General features: G+C 43.8%; 1 protein-coding gene across 2 annotated transcripts in view; it reads right to left on the reverse strand.

Moving 5' to 3' along the window:
- Window positions 1-257: 257 nt before the first annotated feature.
- Window positions 258-24181, reverse strand: part of AURKAIP1 (aurora kinase A interacting protein 1) — a 99618-nt gene continuing 75694 nt past the window's right edge. For both annotated transcript variants that reach the window (XM_069610114.1, XM_069610115.1), the window contains exon 4: window positions 258-445. In XM_069610114.1, coding sequence (XP_069466215.1) covers window positions 332-445 — 114 coding nt within the window. In that variant the 3' untranslated portion in view covers window positions 258-331. The remainder of the gene's footprint in view (window positions 446-24181) is intronic.

Here is a 24181-nt window from a genome sequence, read left to right on the forward strand (position 1 = left end):
TCAGATCCGATTTCATCGCACATCTGTTTCTCTCAGTATTCAAATCAATTTCCATACGTTCTAGATCAATGTTCAGGTTGGGTCTTACAAAACACTGTAAACTTAAAGAAATAGTCAATTAAAACACAGTCCTATCCCCTAGTATTTTGATTGGAGGCTCTAATGATCATGACATGCTCCCTCCCTTATGCTCCAACTACAGTGAAGAGAAGACTGAAACAGACGAAAGGACCAGAATAACTTTGAAGAGCGCAAAATAAATTCATCACTGAAAAATCTTTTATTTATATGCACTTGTTCAAGTTAAATATGAAAACCCCTCTTGTGCCCATTATTCTTTGCCCCCTCTTCTTGCAGTGTAGATCTTCGGAGCTTGCCAGCCTTCTGGAAGCTTTCTCAAGCCCGCCCGACGCCAGATGCGCTTAAGGTCTCGTTCAAATTTCAACTGGAAAAGAATGAAGCAAGGAGATCCAACATTAATCATAAAAGAAAAGAAAATTCAGTCTGCGCTGTTAATGGTAATAACTGCTTGGAGACGGTACAAACAGTTGCTAAAGTAAGTTCCCACTACGGCTTGTCCACACGCGACTGAGTTTTAGAATCTGGTGGTATCTTCAGAATGAAAATGCAAATGACTTCTAATGAAATTCGTTGTATGGAAACTGATCTCATGCATATTCATAATTATAGCCTACAAACCTTACTATTTAGTTGGTCGTTCGAACAGATCAGGCCTATTTCCTACTGCTTATGCAGAACACACTAACTCAGGAATTAAATCTGAAACCAAGTTTCCAATTAAGAGAAAAGACAAATGGCAGCATTTTAAGCATTATATGTATTAGCTGGCAGTAATACATGTTTATGTAGTCGACAGAGACCTGTGGTAGGAGTGTGGAAAGGGGTTCTATGTGAAAAGACCTCATTATTAAGGTCTCATTAGAAAAAGACTGTTTTATTGGTCGCTTTTCTTTTGCTCGTACTTCACGAGACCTTAATAATGAGGTGTTTTCACATTGAACCACCTTTTTTTTTTACAATTCAGGGGGTTTCACCTCCCACTCTCAGCCCCCGCCCAACACACTTACCCGTTCTCCTCGTCATGTGCTTCCGGTTCCCACTGAGCCCATCAGCCCCTGTGTGAACTCGTGTGCCGCAGGAGCTTGACAGTTCGATTTAGAAAGACCACTCTGTGCCATCACGGAGCTGTCTTTCGACATTTATTTTTTTTTAGAAAAAAGCTTTTAAAAGATCTCTTCACCTAGTACCTGGAAAGGCGGCAATTTTGTGCTTTGTTATGCCTTTTATACCTTTCTACACCACGTTATATCTTTCTATACCTTTACTTGCATTATCTAGCTATATTAATCCTATTCATGCTATGTCAGAGGTGAAATTGAAGCCAAATGTGGGGGATCCCCTTCTTGCTGCCCACTGACACCGCATAGATATTCCAAACACATCTCAACTCAGCCTTACACCGGGGTCATGATCAAATGTGACCAGGCAGACACTTTGCATTATAAACTGACACAGCCAATCACACACCACACTGTAACCACAGCATCATCATGCTGGTAAACACTGGAACGGGAGAGCCTACTATGCTTTGTTAAATGAGTATGTTGTTATGTGTTAAGAAAGATTTCTCTTTTAGGCAACTTTCACTCCATATTCTATGGACCCCCAAACTCCTGGAAAAGCTGGCCATCTCCCAGCTTAATCGTCACACTGAATCTGTTGGTTGTCTCCATGACCATCAGTCTGGCTTCAGAGCTGCCAGAAGCTCAGAAACTACTCTCCTGAACATCCGTGAAGCCCTGCTCTGCAACCTTGATTCCAAAACCCCGTGTTCTCATCCTACTTGATCTCTCTTCTGCCTTTGACACGGGCAACCATGCCAACCTGCTCAACCGTCTGTGATAATCTTGGTATCACCGATCAGGCCCTGGCCTGACTGACTTCTTTCCTCTCCGATCGACCCTCCCAAGTCCAACTTGCATCCTTCCTCTCCTCCATCTCTACCTGTGGTGTTGCCCAGGGGTCTAACCTCGCTCTCCCTGGCTGTTCAACCAATACCTGGCACTTCTTGCCCACTGCATTGCTGCTCTAAGCTGCACCTTTCAGTGCTATGCAGATGACAACTAATTTTCAGACTCCCTTCCGCCTCCTCTTCTCCTTCTCTCATCTCTGTCTGCTATCCAGGAGTGGTGCGCCGCCAACAAGCTCTGCCTTAATACCAGTAAGACCAAGATTCTCCTCATCAGCACACCTGATCCTGGTCACTATCAGGCCGGCCTCTCTTGGCCCTCTTCCTGCTACCACCTGTGAGGCTAAAAGCTTCGGGAGTCATCTTCGACTCCACACGCTCCTTCTCTACTCACATCTAGTCACACCACCAGCTGCACCCCCTCAGAGGTATTCTACCTTTCCTCTCCTTCCCCCAGAAGCTCACTGTCTCCAGAGCTCTGGTTCTCTCTAGGCTGGACTACTGCAACAGCCTCTTTCTAAATATGCCTGCCCCTACTCTCCGCCCTCTCCAACTCATCCAAAACAGGACTGGGAGACTTGGCCTTGGCCTCAAGGTCCATGGATTGTATCTCTCCAGCACTAACATCTCTGCATTGGCTCCCAGTGGTGGCGGGGATTAAGTTCAAAACCCTCTGCATTGTCCACAAGGCCTTCTGGGGCCTGGGGCCTCATTAACTTCAACTCTCTCTTCCTAAATATCTTCCTTCTTGAGCCCTATGCTCATCCACCTCCAACTCCCTCAGGGTCAGTCGCTTCTCCAAGCAACAAGTTGGTGGCAGATCTCTCTTCTGCTGGGGCATCTCTCTGGAACTAGAGGAGAACCATCTCCAGTTCCGGAAGCACCTCGAGACCTTCCTCTTTGCTTCTGCTTTCTCTCCTCCTCTCCCCTGCTGATCTCCTGGCTGAAACTGCACTGGTTATCTGGCTACCCTCTGATCTCAGGACCAGGCCTCCTCCCCGCCAGTTGCACACCTGCACTGCCCCTGTGGCAACCCTTGCACTCAGGGACTGTTTCTGTATCCCTACAGCCCCTACCTGCACCTGATGTTCTGCACTTACTCATGCTCTTGCCACCAGCTGGCCACACTTTTATTGATTGTATTTTTGTATTTATTTATTACTGTTATCCTATGCTCTGCACTGCCCCCCAGCACTTTTCCCCTTCCCTCCTCCCCTGCACTTGCGCGATCTCAATGGCCTAGTAAGAATGTTGTCTCCGTCTTCCCTCTGTTCCCCCTCCCTTGCCTCGTCATGCCTTTGCCTGGGAAAGCTGCTGGTGTGTGTCGGTGTGTGTTCCCAAGAAGTGGGTGGGCCTTTCTGGTCCCACTCCACATCTGTGGTGCCAGAGAGTCTGGGGATTTGTGCATGAGTGAAACGCATGGCGATCCCAGATTGAACCATTGCTGGCGGTGTGAATGGTACAGATACTTAACCATTGGTGGGCTTGGACTTGCCTCCAGCCAGGATTTAGGATAAACTGACTCTTGCAGCCATTTGTAGAAGGGCGGACAACTGAAGATCTGTGGACAACTCCTAAGAGGCCTGGCGATCCTTCTTGTATTTGGCCCGATGAAGCCCTGCTGGACTGTGATCTGTGAAGGCCCTCTGCAGTGCTTTAATGCTTGGACTGGTGGGAGCAACCAGTCTCAACACCTTCTCGAGATCCAGATGTTGAGCCTTCGGAATCAGCCCTGGACCACACGGTGGACCGTCCATTCGTCAGTGGGCTACCACAACAGAAGCGTGGAGTTCTGCTTTTACCATCCAGAACTTCGGTGGTCGGCAACTCGCACCACAAGACAAATTCTTGCCAAGTTTCAGATTCCCAGCATCAGGAGATCCTGTTGTGAAAGGTCTTCTTTGAGGGTGAATGGTGAGGCTTGCTATCGCGCATTTGCAGTGAATGTCTGGAACCAACCTTCCGATCTGGTAGAGTGTCCTGAAGAGGACTGCATCAGTGCCTGCTGTATTTCTTCATCGAAAAAGGTTGCAAAAGCTCCTGCACCCAAAAAGAATCATCTCTGCACCCACAGCTCCTGGGCATCTTCTACTGGATCCAACGGCAGGAAAACCTACCTCCAGGAACTACCAATCGACCTGCCTAGTGACTTGGGGAAATCGGAGTCAGGAGGGCGAGTACTCGCGGGAGAGTACTCTCAATACAATCAGCTGCCCCGGACTCCACTATAATACACCTTAGAACAAACGTTTGGTTTATTGCATTCAATTGCTTTTTGGAAATTTGTTCTAAAATCTGTTCTAAAGGATAGGAAAATAATCTTACTTAACTGTAATATCGTTGAGAAGTCTTCTGGAACATTTTTCACCACCACAATAACTCTTCCTACATTGGTCCCCTCTCCTAGAAGCAGCTTTGTAACTTTTGGGCACAAGGTACTATTCAAAATAGGGATCAGACGTACAAAGTTAGGGAATCATTCTTGTGAACGGGTTTTCCTTACTGTATCACTACTTACCTTCATTGCATGCCTTCCTACAAATCTAAGGTGAGTGTATATATATGATACTACTTCTAGCTTGTCCCAATTTTCTAGTGTGTTTTGGGCCTATAATAGAGTATTTTTGTACTTACCTGTTTACGTAGAATTATTGTGTGCTTCACTGTGTGGACTCGTGGACCTACGACCCCACACTGTCTCCTGAGACACAGCCTTGACCACACTCCATCCTTACCTTGATTGGATCTGGCCAACCTCTCATAGTTCCCCTGTTCACTATAACTTGCGTGGCATCCTGAAATCTGTCCACCAGGCAAGATTTTAGAAATACATTATGCAGGCAATATTATATCCATTTGAAAATAATCCAAATGTGTCAAAAATCTACTCATCTTCAGTGTCTTGTCCAATGCCACTTCCTGTGCAATAAATTACCGCAATGTTCTCTCTACAATTCCCCCCAGTGCCCAAAACCCCTGCAGTGAACAACTCGCTCCGACCCGCCCCCCGCTCACACACCAGACTCATTTGCAGAGCAGAGTATCTCTAAAGGTACTCTAGACCCATTTCTAAGACTGCCATCCAGGAAGTCACACAGATACATGCACATCACCTCAAACCCGGACTGAAAGGTGAAGGAAGGCAGATAATTCTCTGTTCACCTGCTAGTTGCATGGTACAAATACATTCATTCACACCTCAGACCTGGAAGTGCTGGCTTAATAATTAAAGTGACACCAAGGTCTGGGTTCATTGCTTCTTTAACAAGGCCACCCAGACTTGAGGAAGATGGGCGCTGGCAATGGGAGGTGAAGTAATACATATGGGAGGTGAAGTAATACATACAAGTATGCAAGGTTTCAATCTGCAATTCAAAATGTCAAAATATTTGTTCTCTCTGGAGCAGGTTCCAGATTTCTTTAAGAGCGTAAAGAAGTAATCTTAATGCTGGCCATGTCACAGGGTAAGAGAAGGACTAACACCATATGCATCTTTCTGCAGGATTGGCTACATCGTGTACCAGATTTGGCAAATTTTTCCTTTATCGTTTACCAGATATGTTTTGGGGATGTCACCCAAGCGGCACAGTGAAAGAGAATCTCCATACAACGCTGTCAAGTTTTTCTACTAACATGTGTAAACAGTGGAGTACCCTAGGATTTGTGGAGGAAAGAGTCTGTGATACACTAACAGAGAAGGCATGGAGAGACAAAGTGTGAGGAATGGCACGAGAGGGTAGGAAGGACAGTCTTGGTATACGAGTTGGAGCAATTCAAATCTCTGACATACATTTTCCTCTGGAAAATGCACATTTCAAAAATGGTTTTCCACTCAGGGAGAAAGCACACAAAAGAACCCTACAAGGAGGTGGAGTGATTGGTGTCCAGGGTGCGGGGTAGAAACAGCAGCCTTCAACATAGGCTGGCAGGGGGAGCACCGAGGGGCACTGTGACAGCGATTCGCTGCAGCGAAGCCTTCCAGATCATCGCTTGGTAACAGACCAAGTGGACTTCTCATGCATCCCTTAGAGCAACAGATTATTCTGAGTTTCATTACATTATTTTGGATTTATTTGACGGAGGCAGTCATGGTCCAAGGGGCACAATCCTAGGAAACGGGTGGTGGAGCTGAGCGTAGTGACTACGTGTCTCCTAGAACTTATTTTTTTTAAAATTATTCTTCATTTTCAATTATTCAGATACAAATAATTCATAAAACAAATTCCAAACAAAAAACATCAATACAACAGAATGATGCACTAAAGAAGAAAACTATATACATAAACCAAATTCCGTACACCCCCCCCACCGCCTCCCCCAATCCAGTGCAATCAAGTCTAGCACAATTGCCAACATTTTCCCCAATTTTTCCCTAAACAGTGTGAATTTATTATCTCTTCTATAGATAGTATTCTCCATGTCAGCCAACTTGTGCATCTTCTCAACCCAGCCTTCAATCTTCGGTGCCACTGCTGATTTCCAACCAGTAAGAATCAATTTCTTACCAGTCATAGCACCTCGGAGCAACTTTTTTTTAAAAACTAATTGTCATGTCTTCCAGTAATTCATCATTCCCCAATATCAACGTTTTGAAATCTAAATATATCCTCTCATCCAGTAGCTTCTCGCAAATCACACCAAACTCTTGCAAAAACCACACACCCTTACACAATCCCACATCATATGTTCCAGAGTTCCCACTTGATGCACACAACACCAGCAATCACTGGTATCGGTGAGCCCTCTCATACACAATCTCTCCAGTGTCCAATATACCTCATTTAAGATTTTAATTTGCCGGAATCTTTCACCCAGACTCGTAGAACAGAGTTTAACATTCTGACACATCCTCACCCAAATCGCTGACGAAATGTCCCAACCAATTCTCCTGCTCCATTCATCTCTCAGCAACACATTCTCCTCATATTCAGCAACAATCTGACGATAAATCCTGCTGCCTAAACCTCCCTCGCCCTTTTTGGATTCAGTAGTGAAAAATTCCAGATTCAAAACTGTGCCCACCCCTCTATCACCTATGGCTCTCCTGAGCTTTCTATAATCCGAGATCGTAAATCCAATAATATTCAATTTTGCTTTAACATCCCTTGCCGTCAACCATTTCCCATCTTTAAACCGGTCAGCAATCCACATGACCCCTGCCAAAAACCATTCAGGCCAGAATATAATCTTACCATCCACACTGATACCAGCATTCAGCCAGATCAAAGCCCCTGGATCTTTAAGTGCATCAATCTTCATAAGATCACAACGTTTTCTCCAGGAGCTACGCAAAAATTCAGTGGTGGGATTCTTCACACAACCTTGACTCATCACAGTAGAAAGTAGTGCCTTTGGAGGCAGAGGCCCAGAAATGCCAGCTTCAGCAATCGCCCAATCGTCAGGGATATCATTAACTAAAGGGATAACAAAAATTTTGCCATGAAAGCTAGGTGGTACGCTCAAAAGTTAGGGACCCCAGACCCCCTTTTTCTAAAAGGCAGTTGCAATTTCCAAAGCTTCAATCTGGGCGGTTTATGATCCCACATAAATGCTTGCACAAGTATATCCACTTCCTTCCAAAAAGTGTGAGTTGATCTGTAAAGGTAACATTCCAAGTACATAATTAATCTTTGGAGTTGAAATCATTTTAAGGCGTTCATTTTCCCCCAAAGAGAAAGGTTTAGCATTCTCCAATGATCTAGATCTGATTTGAAATCTTTACATAAGTCCTTTAGATTTTCGTGAACAATATCTTCTACCTTAGGAGTCAACCATATTCCCAGGTAGAGCAGCCTGTAAGGACACCATTTGAAACCCACTGAAGATATTAACTGTTTGTTGCATGTCACTGTCAACGGCATCCCTTCGGATTTAGTCCAATTAACTTTGCAACCAGACGCTCGGTGGAAAGTTGATATGATATCCAAAGGTTCAGGCACTGAATTCTCCAAATCCCTCAAGATCAAAAGCAGGCATCCGCATAAACCACATTTTCTGTTGAAGTCCCCAGCAACTCACTCCACTCAGCCTACTCTCTTGTCTGAGCGCAATAGCCATAGCAATGACGAATAAAAAAGGTGACAAAGGACACCCTTGCCTCGTACCCCTCTGTAATTCAAAAGAGTCAGATCGTAATCCATTAGTATGTAAATCCACCGAAGGACTGGAGTATAATAATCTAATCCACAAGATAAATTTCAAACCAAATCCATCTCAATCATCACTGAATACAAGTAATTCCAGTTAACGCGGTCAAATGCCCGTTCCGTATCAAGTGAAAGCACCGCGATATCCTCCCTTGAGTCCACAGCAGACAACATCGTCTGGATCAGTTTCCGAATATTACTAGAGGTTCTTCTACGTTGAATAAAACCTGACTGGTTAGCATGAATCAAACGAGGAAGTAAGCTCTCCAATCTGGATGCCAGTATCTTAGATAAGATCTTATGATCTGTATTTAGTAAGCTAATCGGGCAATAGCTCAAAGGCAGGTTCTCATCTTCTCCTTTCTTTACAAAAACGGAAATAATTGCATAGCTTGTCAAGCGAGGTAAAAGGTCTGACTTCAAAGAAGAATCGAACATTTCCTTTCTCAGCGCCAGAGCCGAATAAGGCAATATTTTATAAAACAGAAGATTTGTCCATAGTCAAACGACCGATTGCACGTTTTAGCTCATCAATTGTAATGTTTTTTTCCAAAGACTTAAGGACAAACTCCGAAATTTTGGGAATCTTCAGTCCCCTAAGAAATTGATCTCATGCCCATTACTTCTGATTCATTTGTATGTAAGGCCTTATAATAGTTCTTGAAGGTATCATTGATCTTCTTCGGATCAAACCATTTTTGTCCCTTATCGATGTAATAGTTCTTTCAGAGTTTATTTTTCTCAATCTATAAACCAACCACCTGTCACACTTTTCTCCTTTCTCATAATATGAACCTTTCAGCTGATAAAGACTCGGCTCTTTCGGTTATCGGAGCATTCAATTGTTACTTCAAGCCACGTAGTTCCTTCATTTTCTCACATTGTCCCAGAGAACCCATAACATCACGTGATAGAGCCCAAATCTTTTAATGCAGATCAAGTCTATCCTTTTGTCCGCAAGACAAACCAAGAAGTATCCCCCTAAGAGTACACTTAAAGGTCTTGCAAATTAACTGTGGATTCAGTTCACCAATGTTATTTTCTTCCCTAAAAAAATCCACTTCCTTAACAATTTTCTCAAACAAGTTCTCATCCTTCAATATGGAAGTATTCATCTTTGACGTGAACGACCTAATGAGTGCAAAATCCAAATCGCAAGTATATGGTAACAATCGCATGGTCTGTCAAAATTATATTCCCAATTTTACCAGTACTGTAATTTTCTGCCATCTTCCCCGCAGTTAACATATCCAATCTGGAGTAGCTTGAGTAAAAACTGTATTCCCAAGCGGAAGGGTGTTCCAATCTCCAATTATCCTTAAGATTGTGTTCCTTTAACAACTCCTGCAGGGACAGATAATGATTATCCCTCAATTTGCGTAAGTTACATTGGCTTTTATCCTTTTCTGGATCCATGACCACGTTAAAGTCACCTCCCAAGATTATATTCGGTGAGCCCAAATCCTGAATTATTTGTGCCACTTGTCTAAAAAAGTATCCATCATCGACTGACGGTGACTTATTACAGAAGATCACCATTGCCCCTTGAATGTCCCTCATTATCTGAGATTACTTCAGCACTGTTAGAGGGGCGTTTCTGCGAATTAGAAATGCAACACCCCTGGACTTCGAGGTGTATGAAGATCCAAAAACCTTTCCAACCCAACCATTCTTCAAGGTTGCTTCAAGGTTGCTAGTTCTCCCTTCAAAATGTGCGTTTTCTGTAGGAATCAAACGTCACTTTCCGAATCACACAAATTGAGAATTTTCTTTCAACAAGGTTATTCAAACCATTCACATTCCACATCGTAATAATACACATTTTCTCACCAATCTTATCCATCTTTACTGCATCCAGCAATTCACACTCATGAGAAGGTACTAGGCACAATAAAAAACAAACTATAAAACTCAATACCCAACCTCCTGAACAAAAGCTAGACACCAGCAAGAGCTTTAACATATAATACAAACTATTAATTCCCCCAGGATCCTATACTCAAGGCTCCTCTCCTAATTTCTTCTGAACTCCATCCCCGCACATACAATTATTTTCTTTTCTTTTATAATTAACACCCCACTCCTTACTCCCCCCCAACTGGTAAACCAAAATTGTTATTACTAACACCAAACAAAATTGTAGATTTAAAATGACCAAATAAAATCAAAATATAAACACTATAAAAATACCCAAGGCAATTGCTGCGCATCATGTCTCCACGGATTAACCCACGGCCCAAACAAAACACACATTGACCACCTTTGTCTAGTATCCCTATATTGGAATACCTCCCTCGTTTTAGCATGAATTCTCAATGACATAAGTGCAGGAGCAAGAAAATATCTAAACAACTACCCAACATATGATATGTTACATATGTTATAGGAACAGTTCAACTGCTTTTGTATCTCCCAACCTGCCCCACCATGCAATCAAAAATGCACCCAACCGCCAGCCTATACTGTCAATAATTGAAACAAACACAGATATTATACCGCCAGGTTAGCAAAACCCCCACCACGCTACCAGAGTAATTGTTACTAACAATAATAAATGTATCCCCTGACTGGTCTGCAATATATGCACACGTCAGAATGATAAGCATTCAACCTTACTCAATGTAAACAATAATAGCTACATACATTCATCACATATAGTACCAATGCAACAAAGGTCAATGTACAGCTCTCAAGGGATGAAAGGGAAAGTTACATTCAAATCATTTACTGACAACACAAATTACAGGTACAGAAATCAACAAATAAAACTGTACTGAGCCAATGTCTCGTAAAACCCTATATATCACCCGTGAGCTGGAAAGTAAATTTTATTATAATACAATTATACTTACCTATGCAATTCTAATTTCCTGTAACCAATTGTGGTATCAGTATTAGACTGAAACATGGACGTACCACTCACCCACATAAGAGTAAGAGTGTGTAGCCTAAGGTGAGCACAAACCAAACAAATATCAGCACCTAGAGTAAAATCTTCTGTGTCAATCTCCCCACTCCACCACCATAATCCGACACAAATAAACATTTTATCAATAGTACCTATCTAGATCCAGAATTAAAAACGTGCATGTTGAAAATAGTTCCACCATTGGCCGAGTCAAATACAAACCCAACCCATCTCCCACCAGAGGCAAACTTTCTTCCCATAAAAGGTAGCCCAACCCCAAGTCAAGCCATTCATTCCCATTCCCCAGGGAGAGTAGAAGATAACATCCTTGACCAAATATGTAATTGGGAACCTTGGTGACTGTTAATCAGTGTATTTAAAGTAAAATCACAGATGAGAAATAATTGACTACTTACAAACCTGATATTATGTACCAGTATAAATTGGAGTTGATCAAATAAGAGAAAGGACTGATCCCGACCAGGCCTAGCCCATATGTCTCCTAGATCTTGACCACAAGACAGCGTATAAAAGGGGTTGGGGAGGTGAGTTTGGCATTAGGGTACAAAATGATGGGCTGAGGAGGAATATGCATAATGTAGAGAGGGTAGCTTGTCTTCCAAATATTAAGGAATTTTCCATAAAGACTAAGTGCAATTTCGTGAAGTTTTCTTTTTTTTCTCTTTAATTTGAAAAATATTTAAGTAAACTTGAATGGATATGTCATCACATTTTCAGATTTTTCCCTGTAATTGCAAACTTTTTTTCTCCCCCAAAAATTTAAAAATATTTCCATAGATTTTGAGTGCTTCTACTTATGAGTGGAGCGAAATGCTGAGTACAAGTCTTTGAATACTGTAAAGAAGTGCAAAGTAGACTATAAACGGAGCAAGAAGATGTGAAGCAAAAGAGCAGCAAGAGCACACAGGTGATGAAAGGAGGACCAGACCGAGAGACGGGGAATTTTGTAGGACTGGTGGGACGGAAAGGGAACAGAGCGGGCAACAGTGGGATACAGAGATTGGGCCAAGGACTGGAGATGGACGGGAGGGATGGCAGGAGAGAAGCACGTCCTATAAGTAATAGGGTGACTGGCTGAAATGTCAAGGGGAAATGCCGAAAGGGTGCGATGGCAAGAAGAGGAAACAGTCTGAAAGGAAAAGAGGATGTGGGGAGACAATGCATGGGTTGAGTAAAGGGACAGCATTACCAGCAGAGAGTGTCTGTATGGAATCGAGTGGGAAGGTAAGAAGGAGCATCCAAGGAGTCTTGTATGAATGATACAGCTGGAAAAGAAGAACAGGGTCTAGATAAAGAAAGCACAGAATAGAGTGACAGATGAGCAAGAGATGATTTGAGTAACTGTCAGAGAGGAACAGAGCCTCTATGGAATACTAGGTTGGAGGGGAGAGATCCGTAGGTAATAAAAGGGCAGGGACAGAAATGTAGCCAATGACAAAATGGAAAGTCGGTTGAGAAAGATGAGAGTAAGCAACAGGGGTCGAAATTAAGATTGGATAAGCAGGAACTCAAAGCAGCTCCTGGATATCCATCATTAACCAGAAGCTACCATTGTGGGAAAAGGAGCTAGCAGAGTTGCGCAAATCTAATTTTCACACAAGTCAGTGTGTCTTATGGTTTATGACTCCTTGTGCTTTAAATGCCATATAGAAGGGTGCTAATGTTTATTTATAGATTGTCCCAAACGCAACGAGTTGAATTCACATAGATACGTTTGTTCAGCATCAGTTTTCTTTGCGAGCCAAAAGTAGCTCCTGCTAGTTGTTGGTGTCAAGCTAACCAGGATATAAGCAGGAGCTAAATAGCTCCCAGCTGCCCTCAATTTCAAACCCCAAGCAAGGGCCTGTGTGCAGAATAGGATAAGGAGAAGAGACTGTGCATGTGGAGATGGAAGGACAGCATGAGGTGGAGGGGAGAGAGACAGTGTGTGATAGATAGGAGGGCAGACTGTGGATAGGAAATGTAGAGACACCAAATCCCTGCTCTCCTCACTCGATATCGGGATCTACCTTCCAAGACCCTCTTATCACCATGGAATACAAACACATTCAACATAAACTCTGCCTTTGAATCTAGGTGATACGTAGCACTGCTCTCTGTACATAAGCAGAACCCAGGATGTATACATTGTTGCTTGCACAGCTAGCCAATCCTCGCACACCGCACCTTTGCAATTTAGCGGAAGGCACAGGCTCAATTCCACACACCCTGCACTCACATATAACAAACACTATTTCACAACACCTCTGCCATAAGAATGAAGCTACTTTTAACAACAAAAATTCAAACTGTAGCTTCCCACATAATTCTCTATGTCCTTAAACACAATCCACTCGGTTTATTTCATAGTTTACTTCCACTGCGCCCATCCACAGACAATTCAGACATGGTTGACAAACAGGGTCTTGGCCACCTTCACATAACTTGAACAGCTGAAATGCACACACGCACAATAGCACCTCCCAATTGTCCCAATTTTGGACTCTGGTCCCTGCAAGGGCGTTCAACCAACAAGCACGTTGGCACCATAATTATGGTGAAAGGCGCTATACAAATGACAAAAATGAATGAATAAGGATGTGCCATAAAGCACATGGCAGGCAACAGAGCTTTCACGTTGCCTTTAGATTGAACCGTGGGCCAGAGAAAGCACAACACAGCACATTAGCCTATAGAGGCAAGTGGACAGAGTGAACCAGATCTAATACTGTTTTGCTCATCGAGCTATTTAGAATTGTAAAGGGTCTTCCTAGCACCCCGACACCACACAAAACAAAGATTAAAAAAATGCCAACTTCACGGCTTAATGCATACCAAGCTTGTCTTACATGTCACACAAGCAATCACATTTTAATATTACTGAGGCATGTGACAAATACATCAATTTCTGTGGGACGAGCGCCCTCAGGGGATTGTTGGAAATTATTGCAACGTTAATAAGAAATGATGGGCCATTTCGCCAGATAGAAACCACCTACATCTTACTCATTGTTGAAGCCACAAAGTCCTCTCCAACACCACAATATGTGTCACTCCTGTCAATCTCCGATTAAACTGCTGCAATCTTGGCTATAACGGATTTTTTGAGCTAGTAGCACATGTTGAAAAACACTGCAATCTTCGTTATAAGGGCATGACTGATTTAGTAGCAAATGTTGCAAAACACCGTGGTGTTTGCAGAACCGTCGACCTATTGTTGCGTCTTAACAGCAAGGGAATTGTCACTCGAGCTTAAAAACATTTCACCAATCTCCATAATCACGCAGATGTTTAGATGTTGGACACGTCTGGCAGGTTCATAAAGCGTAATGCAACACGACAAAGGGCAGCTAAGGGGCCCATTTCAAGTGCATCACCTTGTACGATTTACTTATTGGTGTAGCCGTTGCATTTCTAATGGTAAGACCAAGCGGGGAGCTGCCTAATGTGCAGAGACACTGCAAAGGCAGACTAGTGTCCGCCCCTTCAGGCTATTTGCATTTACTGAGCAATTAGGCTGTCTCGCAGAAATGACATACGTTGGAGGGAATAGAGAAAGAACAGAGGCAGTCCCCTGTGCAGTGTGCATTTACAATAGGGGGAAGTATTTATAATTAAAGAGCCTAGTGATGTGGTGATAAAGTAGGACCAATACCAGGGAAGATAAACGAGACCAAACATCAATAGAGAATAAGCGTTAGAGGCTGACCATGCAGTTGTTATACATAAGTCCAATAGTAACAAGGGAAGGTGGCATGGCCTGTAGTGGTAAACTGAGGTTAGTTAGTGGTCTGTGCTAGGGGCGTGGGAGAGTGACCCTTTGCAAGCTAACAGGTGAAGTTTAAGGTTGGTCATAAAGACATACATTTTTGGTCTAGCTTTGATATCAGTGGTAGGACATTCCAGTGGAGAGGGGATGGTAGTGAGAATCAGTAAAAGCGGGAGAAGGACAAAATGGTTGCGGTGAGAGAAGGAGCAAAGAGTACGAGAGGGAGAGTAGAAAGAGATGCAGTTAGCAAGGCAGAGTAGGAACCTTCGATAGATTTATAGAAAAGAGTAGGAATTTGAAGACAATGGCTTGGCATGGACTGCCATTCCGCAAGGTGAAGGTGTGGCAAGGTGGGGGTGGATCTTGGTAGGTTGTAAAAGGCGTGAGCGTAAAAGTTGAGAATTTTGCTTAAAGGATTAGAGGAGAGCAGGACTAGAGTGGTAGATTAAAGAGCAGCTTTGAACAAGAGTCTAATTAGCTTAGGTCAAGGGTAGAAGTTAGGGGTTTGGCTAAATGATGGGAGAGGTGGGGTGGATTTTCCTTATGTTAAGCAAATTAATCATAGTGGCAGTGGGACTAGCCATGATACATTGTTGGAGTCTTAGATTGCTGTCAAAGAGGACCCCACGTTTATGAGCCTTGGGTGACGGGAGTGAGGAGGTCAGGGAGAGTGAAGTTGGCATTGGAAGCTGGGCTATACACAACACTCATCTTGGAAGAGTTGAGCATTAGGCCGCACAGGGTTGTCCAACGGCATATTATAGTGAAGCATGTGGTGATGAGATCTGGAATAGCAGGGGCGAAGGATGGAATGGAGAACAAGAATTGGATTTCATCAGCGAACAGGTGGTAGCAAAAGCCAAAATATGAGTTCAGGTATACAGAATGAAGAGGAGTCGGCTAAGCACTGAGCTTTGGGTCACACCCACCGGGAGCGGTGAGGGGTAAGAGAGATTAGATTTCCAGCAGATGGAAACAGAGCAATTATAGATGGAATGCAACCCAGTTAACGGATGCTTCCATGAACACAAGGGAGGAGAGAATTTGGAGGAGGAACCAATGGCCCACAGTGTTCAATGCTGCAGAGAGGTCAAGACCCCAATGTTTTTGCATAATTAACATCCTAAATCCGTCAGCAGCAGAGGCGAGAAACCTGCTATGGCATCCCACATGCAGGCAGCATAGCCTTTGTTAATCAACCATCTCAAACATTACCACCTCTTTTTCAATCTAAAGATACCTTAATGTGGATGGGGCCCTGCTTTCCCGGGGCAACGTATGACCAGTAACCCTGTGCACCCCTTACGGAGGGACTTGCCACATCCGAGGGTGTAGGGAGGACGTAAGAGGCACTAAAATCACAAGCTGAACAAATAATAACAAAAGCCAAATCAAGACTACAGAGAAACAAACATCAGAGGGGAGGCATTGCTTAGAAATTGCGTTCACTTGCAAACACATCGTCAAGAATTAACCAAACATTGGGGTGGCTATTGCAGGAAACCCAATGGGATGCAATGGTGGCAATTTGCCACGTGGCTATCGGGTATCAGCAAATCTGGGTAAACTGGCTTGTTGGTGCTGAAGAATGGGCGTGGGTCAGGGATCCCAATACGGCCGACAGTCAGAGACTTTTATAGCAAGGTTAAAAATTCATCACTGTTCAACAATACAGATCACAAGTGCAGAATTAAGTGGAGGAGACAGGCAGCAGTTCAGCCAATGAAGTCAGACCACATGCAACAAAAAATAACCGCCATGTCCATACAAGCACCATGTCCCCAACAAACCTGTTCCATCAGCGTGAACTTTATTCTACAGCACAAAATTACCTCATTACCGTCCCACACCTTACATACTCAAAGCAGTTTAAAATGCGTTTCCAAATTTGCTGTGACTACATTATGGCTGAAATTATGGGTCTAAACTGCGGGCACAGACACTGGGTATTTAAAAGACAAGGTCGTTTTTTCCATGTCCACTACCTTCCACACATTTGCCCACCACATCGAGATAAGAGGACCTTATTGAGTTTTCAATTGTGGAGTCAATGCTGCATTTAGAAAGTGAAATCAATAGGACTGTAATTAGACCCACCTTCAGACAGAGCCCTTGCTCATCTTTATCCCCCAGCTAGATGACGAACAGGATCCATCGGGAGGCGAATCCCAAGTGTGTCCTTGCTCTGCTAGGATCTCTTTCCAATACAGGCCCTTTGGCAAATGCACTGCATGTGGATTATGCCCCACAAACTCTCCAAAATGAAGCAGGAGTTGCGATAAATAGGTTACTAAGTCGATGGGGTGGTCAGGTATTTTGTGCAACCTCTCTAATGGTATTATATAGTAAAGATGTATTTGCCCTCCACCAGATTTGTTACCAGCGTCATTCAAAATGTCAGACCCAAGTCTATCTCCCAATGTTGCATATACATCAGCATTTCCATGGGGTTCTCTCAATATAGGAGTCTATATGATCTGGAAATTCGCCTATACACCATTTTATGGTTTAGAATTTGCTCCAAAGGCGAATGTCTGCAACAATCTAGGCATTTTATGTACATGTTTAATGATTGGGTTCTACCAAGCCAGCATACCTCCAAATGATTCCACTTCTCTAAATCCCCTTTGATAGTCTCTAAAAGAGGATTTCTATAAAAGCTTGGAGGATCTCGGATGCTGCTTCTCAAACGCTACAAATTCCTCTAAAATCCTAATTATCTTTGGCAATGTGACTATACTATTTTCCATGAAGAAAAGCACATCATTCGCAAGTTAGACTTCATGAAACAAGCTTAGGTGCAACTTGTCTAGGCCCATCTGAGATAATGGCTTCACAATAAGAGCGAATAATAGATGCCAGAGGGGCTTTTTGCCTGTAAAGAGTTTAATCGGCAGACCTTTTGGTCCGAACCATTGTTTTTGGGATCTGGAAATTGCCATCACAACTATAAATAATGAAGTGCGAAACCACATTTTGTGACAACCAGATGTAGAAACAGCCAATTAGCCAGGTCAAATATTAAGATCATATCCAGTGGCAGAATTGCAAATGGCGTCCCAAATCACTTCTCCATCGTGATGGCGTTCAGTACCTTATGTATGTATAATTGTGCCTTTCCTGTTGGAGCTAAAACCAATTTAATCTGGATCTATTTGGCTTGGTCAAACCCTCGCCAGATGGTTGGCGAGGACTCTATTACATTGGATCTTTAACTGATTTTAGGATTAGGATACCAACTGATTCTACCATAGTAACAGCCGCACATCGCAAGGACAGAAAGGAGTTGAACAATCCCTCCATCTCCAGTGATTTAACCAAGATTTTAAACGCCCTGTAGAAACCACTTAAAAGCCTGAATAGGCTTTTAAGTGGTTTGATGTAATAGCCCATTCATTTTCCCCAACTTTTCTGTTTCAGTGAAGCCTGAATTTCATTAGCACGCGTCACATCTCAATTGAATTGTGAAGTTTGGCATGTGCCACATCTAGATAGAATTGAGAGGTTCTCACTGTCTACCATGTTATGAAACCTATGCCTTTTCTCCGATTATCTAGGAATTCTCAAATCTAGGTGTTTCTCATGGTCTACCACTTTGTGTAACTCAGGCCTTTTCTCATTGTCTACCATTTTGAGAACCCGAAGGAAACAACTAGGAAGCATAGACCCAGCATCAAACAGGAATCCCACGGAGGAACCCATGATCCCTACGTAATCGTCCCCAACCAGAGGGTGGGGGGGGGGCGACACCACGACCAGCCATGCCCACATACCGCTAGTCCACAGAGGAAACTTAGGTAGGTAAGAACCTCACACAGGAGGGTCAGGGAGGGACCAAAATCCTCTATCCTAAACTTTGCCAACTCCAGGACAGGGGAAACATGCCTCCATCAGCCAAGTAAAAATACCACTAAAGTGATACAGAGGAAACTGCCACTCCTCAACATCCCTACCAACTAGGCGGCCAAACAATTCTATCACACAGGATAATCATAGATATTAAGCGCAGAAACGCAAAGACAGAGGTAAGGAAAACCCGAAAAACCTGCAAACCCACCTCTAAAACCTCAACTTTCCACATACACTTCTCATACAGAAACTCACACAACCACATCTCTGCACAACAATCCGCACATACTTCACCACATCGCAACAGACTAACAACACATAACCCGGCAAAACAGCACATGGGAATTCGCACCGACCCAAAAACCGCACTTAAACTCAGCAAAAGTTGCAAACCGAACCAAAGCTGCCAACAGGACATCACAACTCACTTTACTATTCCCGCTACACCCTACTGATTCCCCATTGCCCCCCTTTTTTTCACACCCTTCTTTTAAGATCCACCAGAGCCCATGGGGACTACTCCGATGGTGATGGTGCGCGGTACAAAATACCTTTAGCAATGCAAGACATAGAGATCCTAAGAATTACTATTGTCCGCTATCATCCATGGCTTTCAGGTCATGAAAAGCAAAGAAGCAATCTCCCAACACCATAAATTATCTTCCTTCCTATGACGTATGGCACCCTTCACATCTCTTGGTGTGAGTATGAGGTTCCTTAAGCATTACATTGTGCGTTTATAGTGAATAGCATGCTCGTGTGGGGTTGCCCCTTAGAATAACAGCAGTGAGGTAGGAGACAGTTTGCTGTTAAGCAGAGTTGTCTTTGGTGTCCTCTAGAAGGTGGGAAGGCTGGAAAATTCTCCAAGACAAGGATTTAAAGCATTTAAGAGAAGAGGAAATTGGATCGCATGGTTTTAACTCTGTTTTGAATTTTGGCTTGCAGTTCTGATGCAAGGTTTAGAATGGTTTATGTTACTTACCTGTAACTATTTTTCTACAGCATGGGTCTGGCATGGATTCACATGCTGATGAATATTCCCAGTGGTTAGGCTCTGTGAAAGAAAAAACACATTCACTTAAAAACTGTATTTCTCCTCTAAACCAATCAATGTCCTCTGGGTCATACTGCCCCTATCCAATGACAGTCCTCTCCCCAAGCCCCTCCTCTGGAAGCCATCTTCAGATTTGGTCAGCACTTTAGTGGCAGCATGGCCAAGAAGAGCCAGCATGGCCAAGAAGAGCCACAGAGGGAGGGATTGCATGTGAATCTATGCCAGACCCATTCTGGAGAACAATAGTTACAGGTAAGTAACTTAAACCATCTCCAGCATGGGGTCTGGCATGGATTAACATGCTCACGAATAACGAATAAATAGCAGTACAACATTATACAACCACAGGAGGTGGCAAGGCTCGACAGAAGCAATTCATTCTTACCTCCAAAACATTCTCAGCTCAAGCGAACAGGTTGCGTACCACTGCTTGGCAGACTCTGGATTCCTCCCTGGAATCCCTGTCGACGCAGTAAAACTTTGTGAAGGTGTGCGTGGACCTCCATGTATCAGCCCTGCAGATGACCAGCAGGAGCACACCAGACAGGAACGTCGTTGCATCGATCGCTCTGGTGGTGTGGGCTCTCGGACGGCTGGGCAGCGGTTGGTTCGCCAGCCAATGACAGTGTGTGATGCAGCCAGAGAGCCACCTCGAAATGGAAGCCTTGGACAAGGCTTTCCCATGGTTCACAGGACCAAAGTTCACAAACAGTTGCAAGGTCTATCGAAATCTCTTTGTGCGCGTCACGTCGAACTTCATGGCATGAGCAATGTCCAGCGAGTGCAAGGCCCTTTCTGCGGGTGATGAAGGTTTTGGGGGGGAAAAACAGATAGCATCAAAGGCTCGCTGAGGTGGAATTCTGACAGAATTCGGCATGAAAGAAGGGTGCGTATGCAGCGCTACCCTCGATTTGTGGAAAGCCAGGTATGGTTGCTTGCAGGATAGGGCCTAGATCTCACCTACCCTCCTGTCAGAGGAGATAGCCACCAGGAAAGCAGTCTTCTACAAGAAGAACTTGAGAGGGGTCTGATGCATAGGCTCCAAGGGGGCGCTATTTGGCTCAACAGAACCACGCGAGTTCCCACGCCAGGGCAGGAGCATTCAATGGCGGGAAAGATTGAAAAAGTCCTTTCAGAAACTCCTTGACAAGTCGGTTGGACCAAAGCGACCATTTTCCTGGAGACCTGGTGTAGATGGAGATAGCCGCCAGATGCATCTTGATAGAGGCGTGCACCAGTCCGGCCAAGGATAGCAAGTATGGAAGGATCTGCGGGGCCGTGACCCAGAAAGGGGTACTCTAAGACCGGCAGCACATAGCGAAGCGCTTCCAATTGTGACCGTAGCATTTCAAAGTCGATGATGCTCTGGCCTTTGCAAGGACCTCCCTGCAGTCTCCGCAGGTAACTCTCATCCTCCAAACTCTAGGGCTGCAGGAGCCAGGCCCTCTGGTTTAGTCAGGCAAAGCACTTACACCCAGTTGCCTACTACTCTTGCAAGCGGACGCCTGCGGTCAAAAACCATACCATCACTGAGAAAGAGTTACTGGCCATTAAAGAAGCCTTTCTGAAATGGAGACATCTATGCTCCAAACACCCGTTGCAAGTATTTACGGATCCTAAAATCTACAGGCTTTAAGCACGGCTAAATGCACTAACGCACAAAAGGCTTGCTGGCATTTATTCTTATCTGCATAAGATTTCGTTATTACGTATTGGTCGGGTACCAAGATTGGTAAAGCAGACACATTGTCTCCTCAATTTGGTAGCGACACCATCTTGAGTCCAGAACATGTAATATACGTTTGTGCACTCCAACCTCTGGGCTTATTAGAGCGGCTATGTTCTTGGAGAACCTCGATTTCTCTTGATGATGTCCCATCTGGAATCAAAGAAAGGCAGGGCCTACCTGCAAGAGTCCTTGTTGTATCTTCAAAGAAGAGTTCGACAACACGTCGCGTTGACCTGGTGCCATGACACTAAGGTGGTAGACACCCAGCTTCCTAAAAACGTTGCATCTTCATAAAAGATGGACCTAGTGGCCATCCACAAGAGCTGGCGTGCACCAGTATACGCTTATGTGTACAGTTGGTAGTACTGCGAGGGCTCTGAAATGCGAGACGGACACAGAGTTTTCGCTTAAGTTGCCATTTTATTAAATAACAAGGGTGAGACAAACGCCCATCTTTCCCTAGCCTAGCAAGGATATCCCTGCCTAACAAACTAAGGCTAAAGAAAAATTACCTAATGTCCAAAAAGTTTCTGACCCTCACACTAAAAATTATACAGGAATTGTGGAGGTTTTAAACTCCACAGAATAACATACATTCAAAACCAAAAGTTAGAAACATTAATCCTTGTGACGAGGGTTGAATTCCCTTCCCCTGGATCAATTCGGGATTCTCTGGAACAAAGTTCAGTTTCAAAAAAGTTCAGTTCAATAACAAGAGTCCCAAACAATATAGGATACAAAGTTTTTTCCATTCAATATTTCCTTTCACTTGCCAAAGTGACTATCTTGCTTCCAAAGGTTTTCTCACACTTCAAAGCAATTGTTAATGTTTCCACAACCTCCTTTTTGGTAAACCAAAAGTCTTTTTCTCCAAAAAAAATGAATTCATAAATCAAATACAAATGTTTTCTTCTTTAAATGCCAATCACTTGTTAGCACATCAGACTTCTTCGTAACAGTTTTAGTCAGGATGATACATTCAAAAGAAACACTTTCGTTTATGCACCAGTCCCATCAAAACATGATGATGGAATTGACTTTTCCACAACAAACATTTTAACAGAACCAGAGTACTTTAAATCATCATCTTCCTGGTATACTCGCCTGCCAGGACTAACTACAATAGGCCCCTTTCCTGGATTACTTGCCTGCCAGGATAAAACTCCTACTACTACAATTTTTACTCTGTGGTAAGGTTTGTTCCAAATTCTCCACCCTAGAATCAGCAATGGGGAGATTCTAGCAACTGCTTCTCTGGGTAGACTTTTGACTGCTAACACAATTGGCTTATATCTTCTTCTAAATGGATATGTCACAAAAGGATAATGATGCTCTTGTAGGTCTGTTTGCCACAGGCAATGCAGGCTACAGTTCTCTCCCCCTTGATCCCTTTTACTCTCCCTCTTGACCCCTTTTACAAGGAGGGCTTTGCTACTGCAGTCTTTGATTTCTAGCTGTGCAACCTTTTGGCTGCTGGCAATGTTAGGTAGAATTCTCTCCCCTGGATATCCTTTCCTAGGAGAGTTGCACCCGGTTTGACTGCATTTCACTTTTGTTTGGCTTTGGCAATGCAGGTTACAATGTTCTCATATTTGGAATCCCTTGCACAGTTTGCCTTTTTATCACTTTTCTTTGGCAATGTGGGTTACAATATTACCCTATTTGGAGTAGGAGAGTTACGCCTGGTTTGCCAGTATTTTTAAAAAAATGTTATTACCTAGCAGTCTCTTTCGGAGCACTACGGGGTCACATACTTCAGGTCAACTCACTAGTAAGCATTGGCGTCTCTGGTATTGCTGCTTCAGTTGCTTCGCTCTTTGGGACCTCCTTTGTGTCGGACAGCGCTGGTCGGACGTTTGCCACTCGTGCTGACCTTCAATGGAGCTTTCACAGCTATGTGCACTCTCAGATGAAAATCCAATGCCGTAGCAGTGGAGTATAGAGCTTCTCTCTCTCACAGGATGGCTGGCTTCAATACTGCTTCCCGCTGCACGACCTCTGCATAACCAAGGCGACTCGACCTCTTTCTTGTACATAGCGTCCTGCTGCCGCTACAACTGTAACTCAAGCTTCTGCTTCTCCCTGCTGCTTCTTTCTCGCCCGCACCTGAATGGCCTTTAAATGTTTAAAGGTCCTGCTCAAGTGTTGGTCATTACAACTAGATCTCTCACAGCAGTTTACTAACCCTCCCGATTCCTCGTCTCACTACGAAGAGCACTTGGAGTCCATAATGTTTATTTAACCAATCTTGGGCGATTGGGAGGATTTACACTTAAGGGTTGGTTTCAAAAAAAGAGTTAATGTTCTTCCCTTGGATCTGAGATCTAAACATAAGGTAGAATCATAACTACAGGAAGTTATATTAACTTCCATGCCCTCCCCCCATGTACCATTTTCATGTTTATTAAAAGGGTCTTTATACCTGCACTTTGGCTAATTCTGGGAGAGGGAGCTTTACAGTGACAACATGCCATTAGATATTTAGGGATTAGGAAAATATCCTGAGAAGAGGATGAATGCTGCGCCTCTCCTAACGGGGTCCACACTTCCCCCTGATAGAAGGGAGGATCACATGGGAGGAGACGGCTAATACAACCTCCAGAGTTAGAATCAGGTAGCGGCTACCTTTCCCTCGCCACATTGTAGGAGATTTTAGTCTGGGGTTTTGTGATGACTCAGCAGGATTCACCACAGTACACAGTGTAAGAGAATGCCAGGTAAGCAATGGGGCTTTTA

The sequence above is a fragment of the Ambystoma mexicanum genome, chromosome 8 (genome assembly GCF_040938575.1).
Source record: "Ambystoma mexicanum isolate Mex_15411 chromosome 8, UKY_AmexF1_1, whole genome shotgun sequence".
Classification (NCBI taxonomy): Eukaryota; Metazoa; Chordata; class Amphibia; order Caudata; family Ambystomatidae; genus Ambystoma; species Ambystoma mexicanum.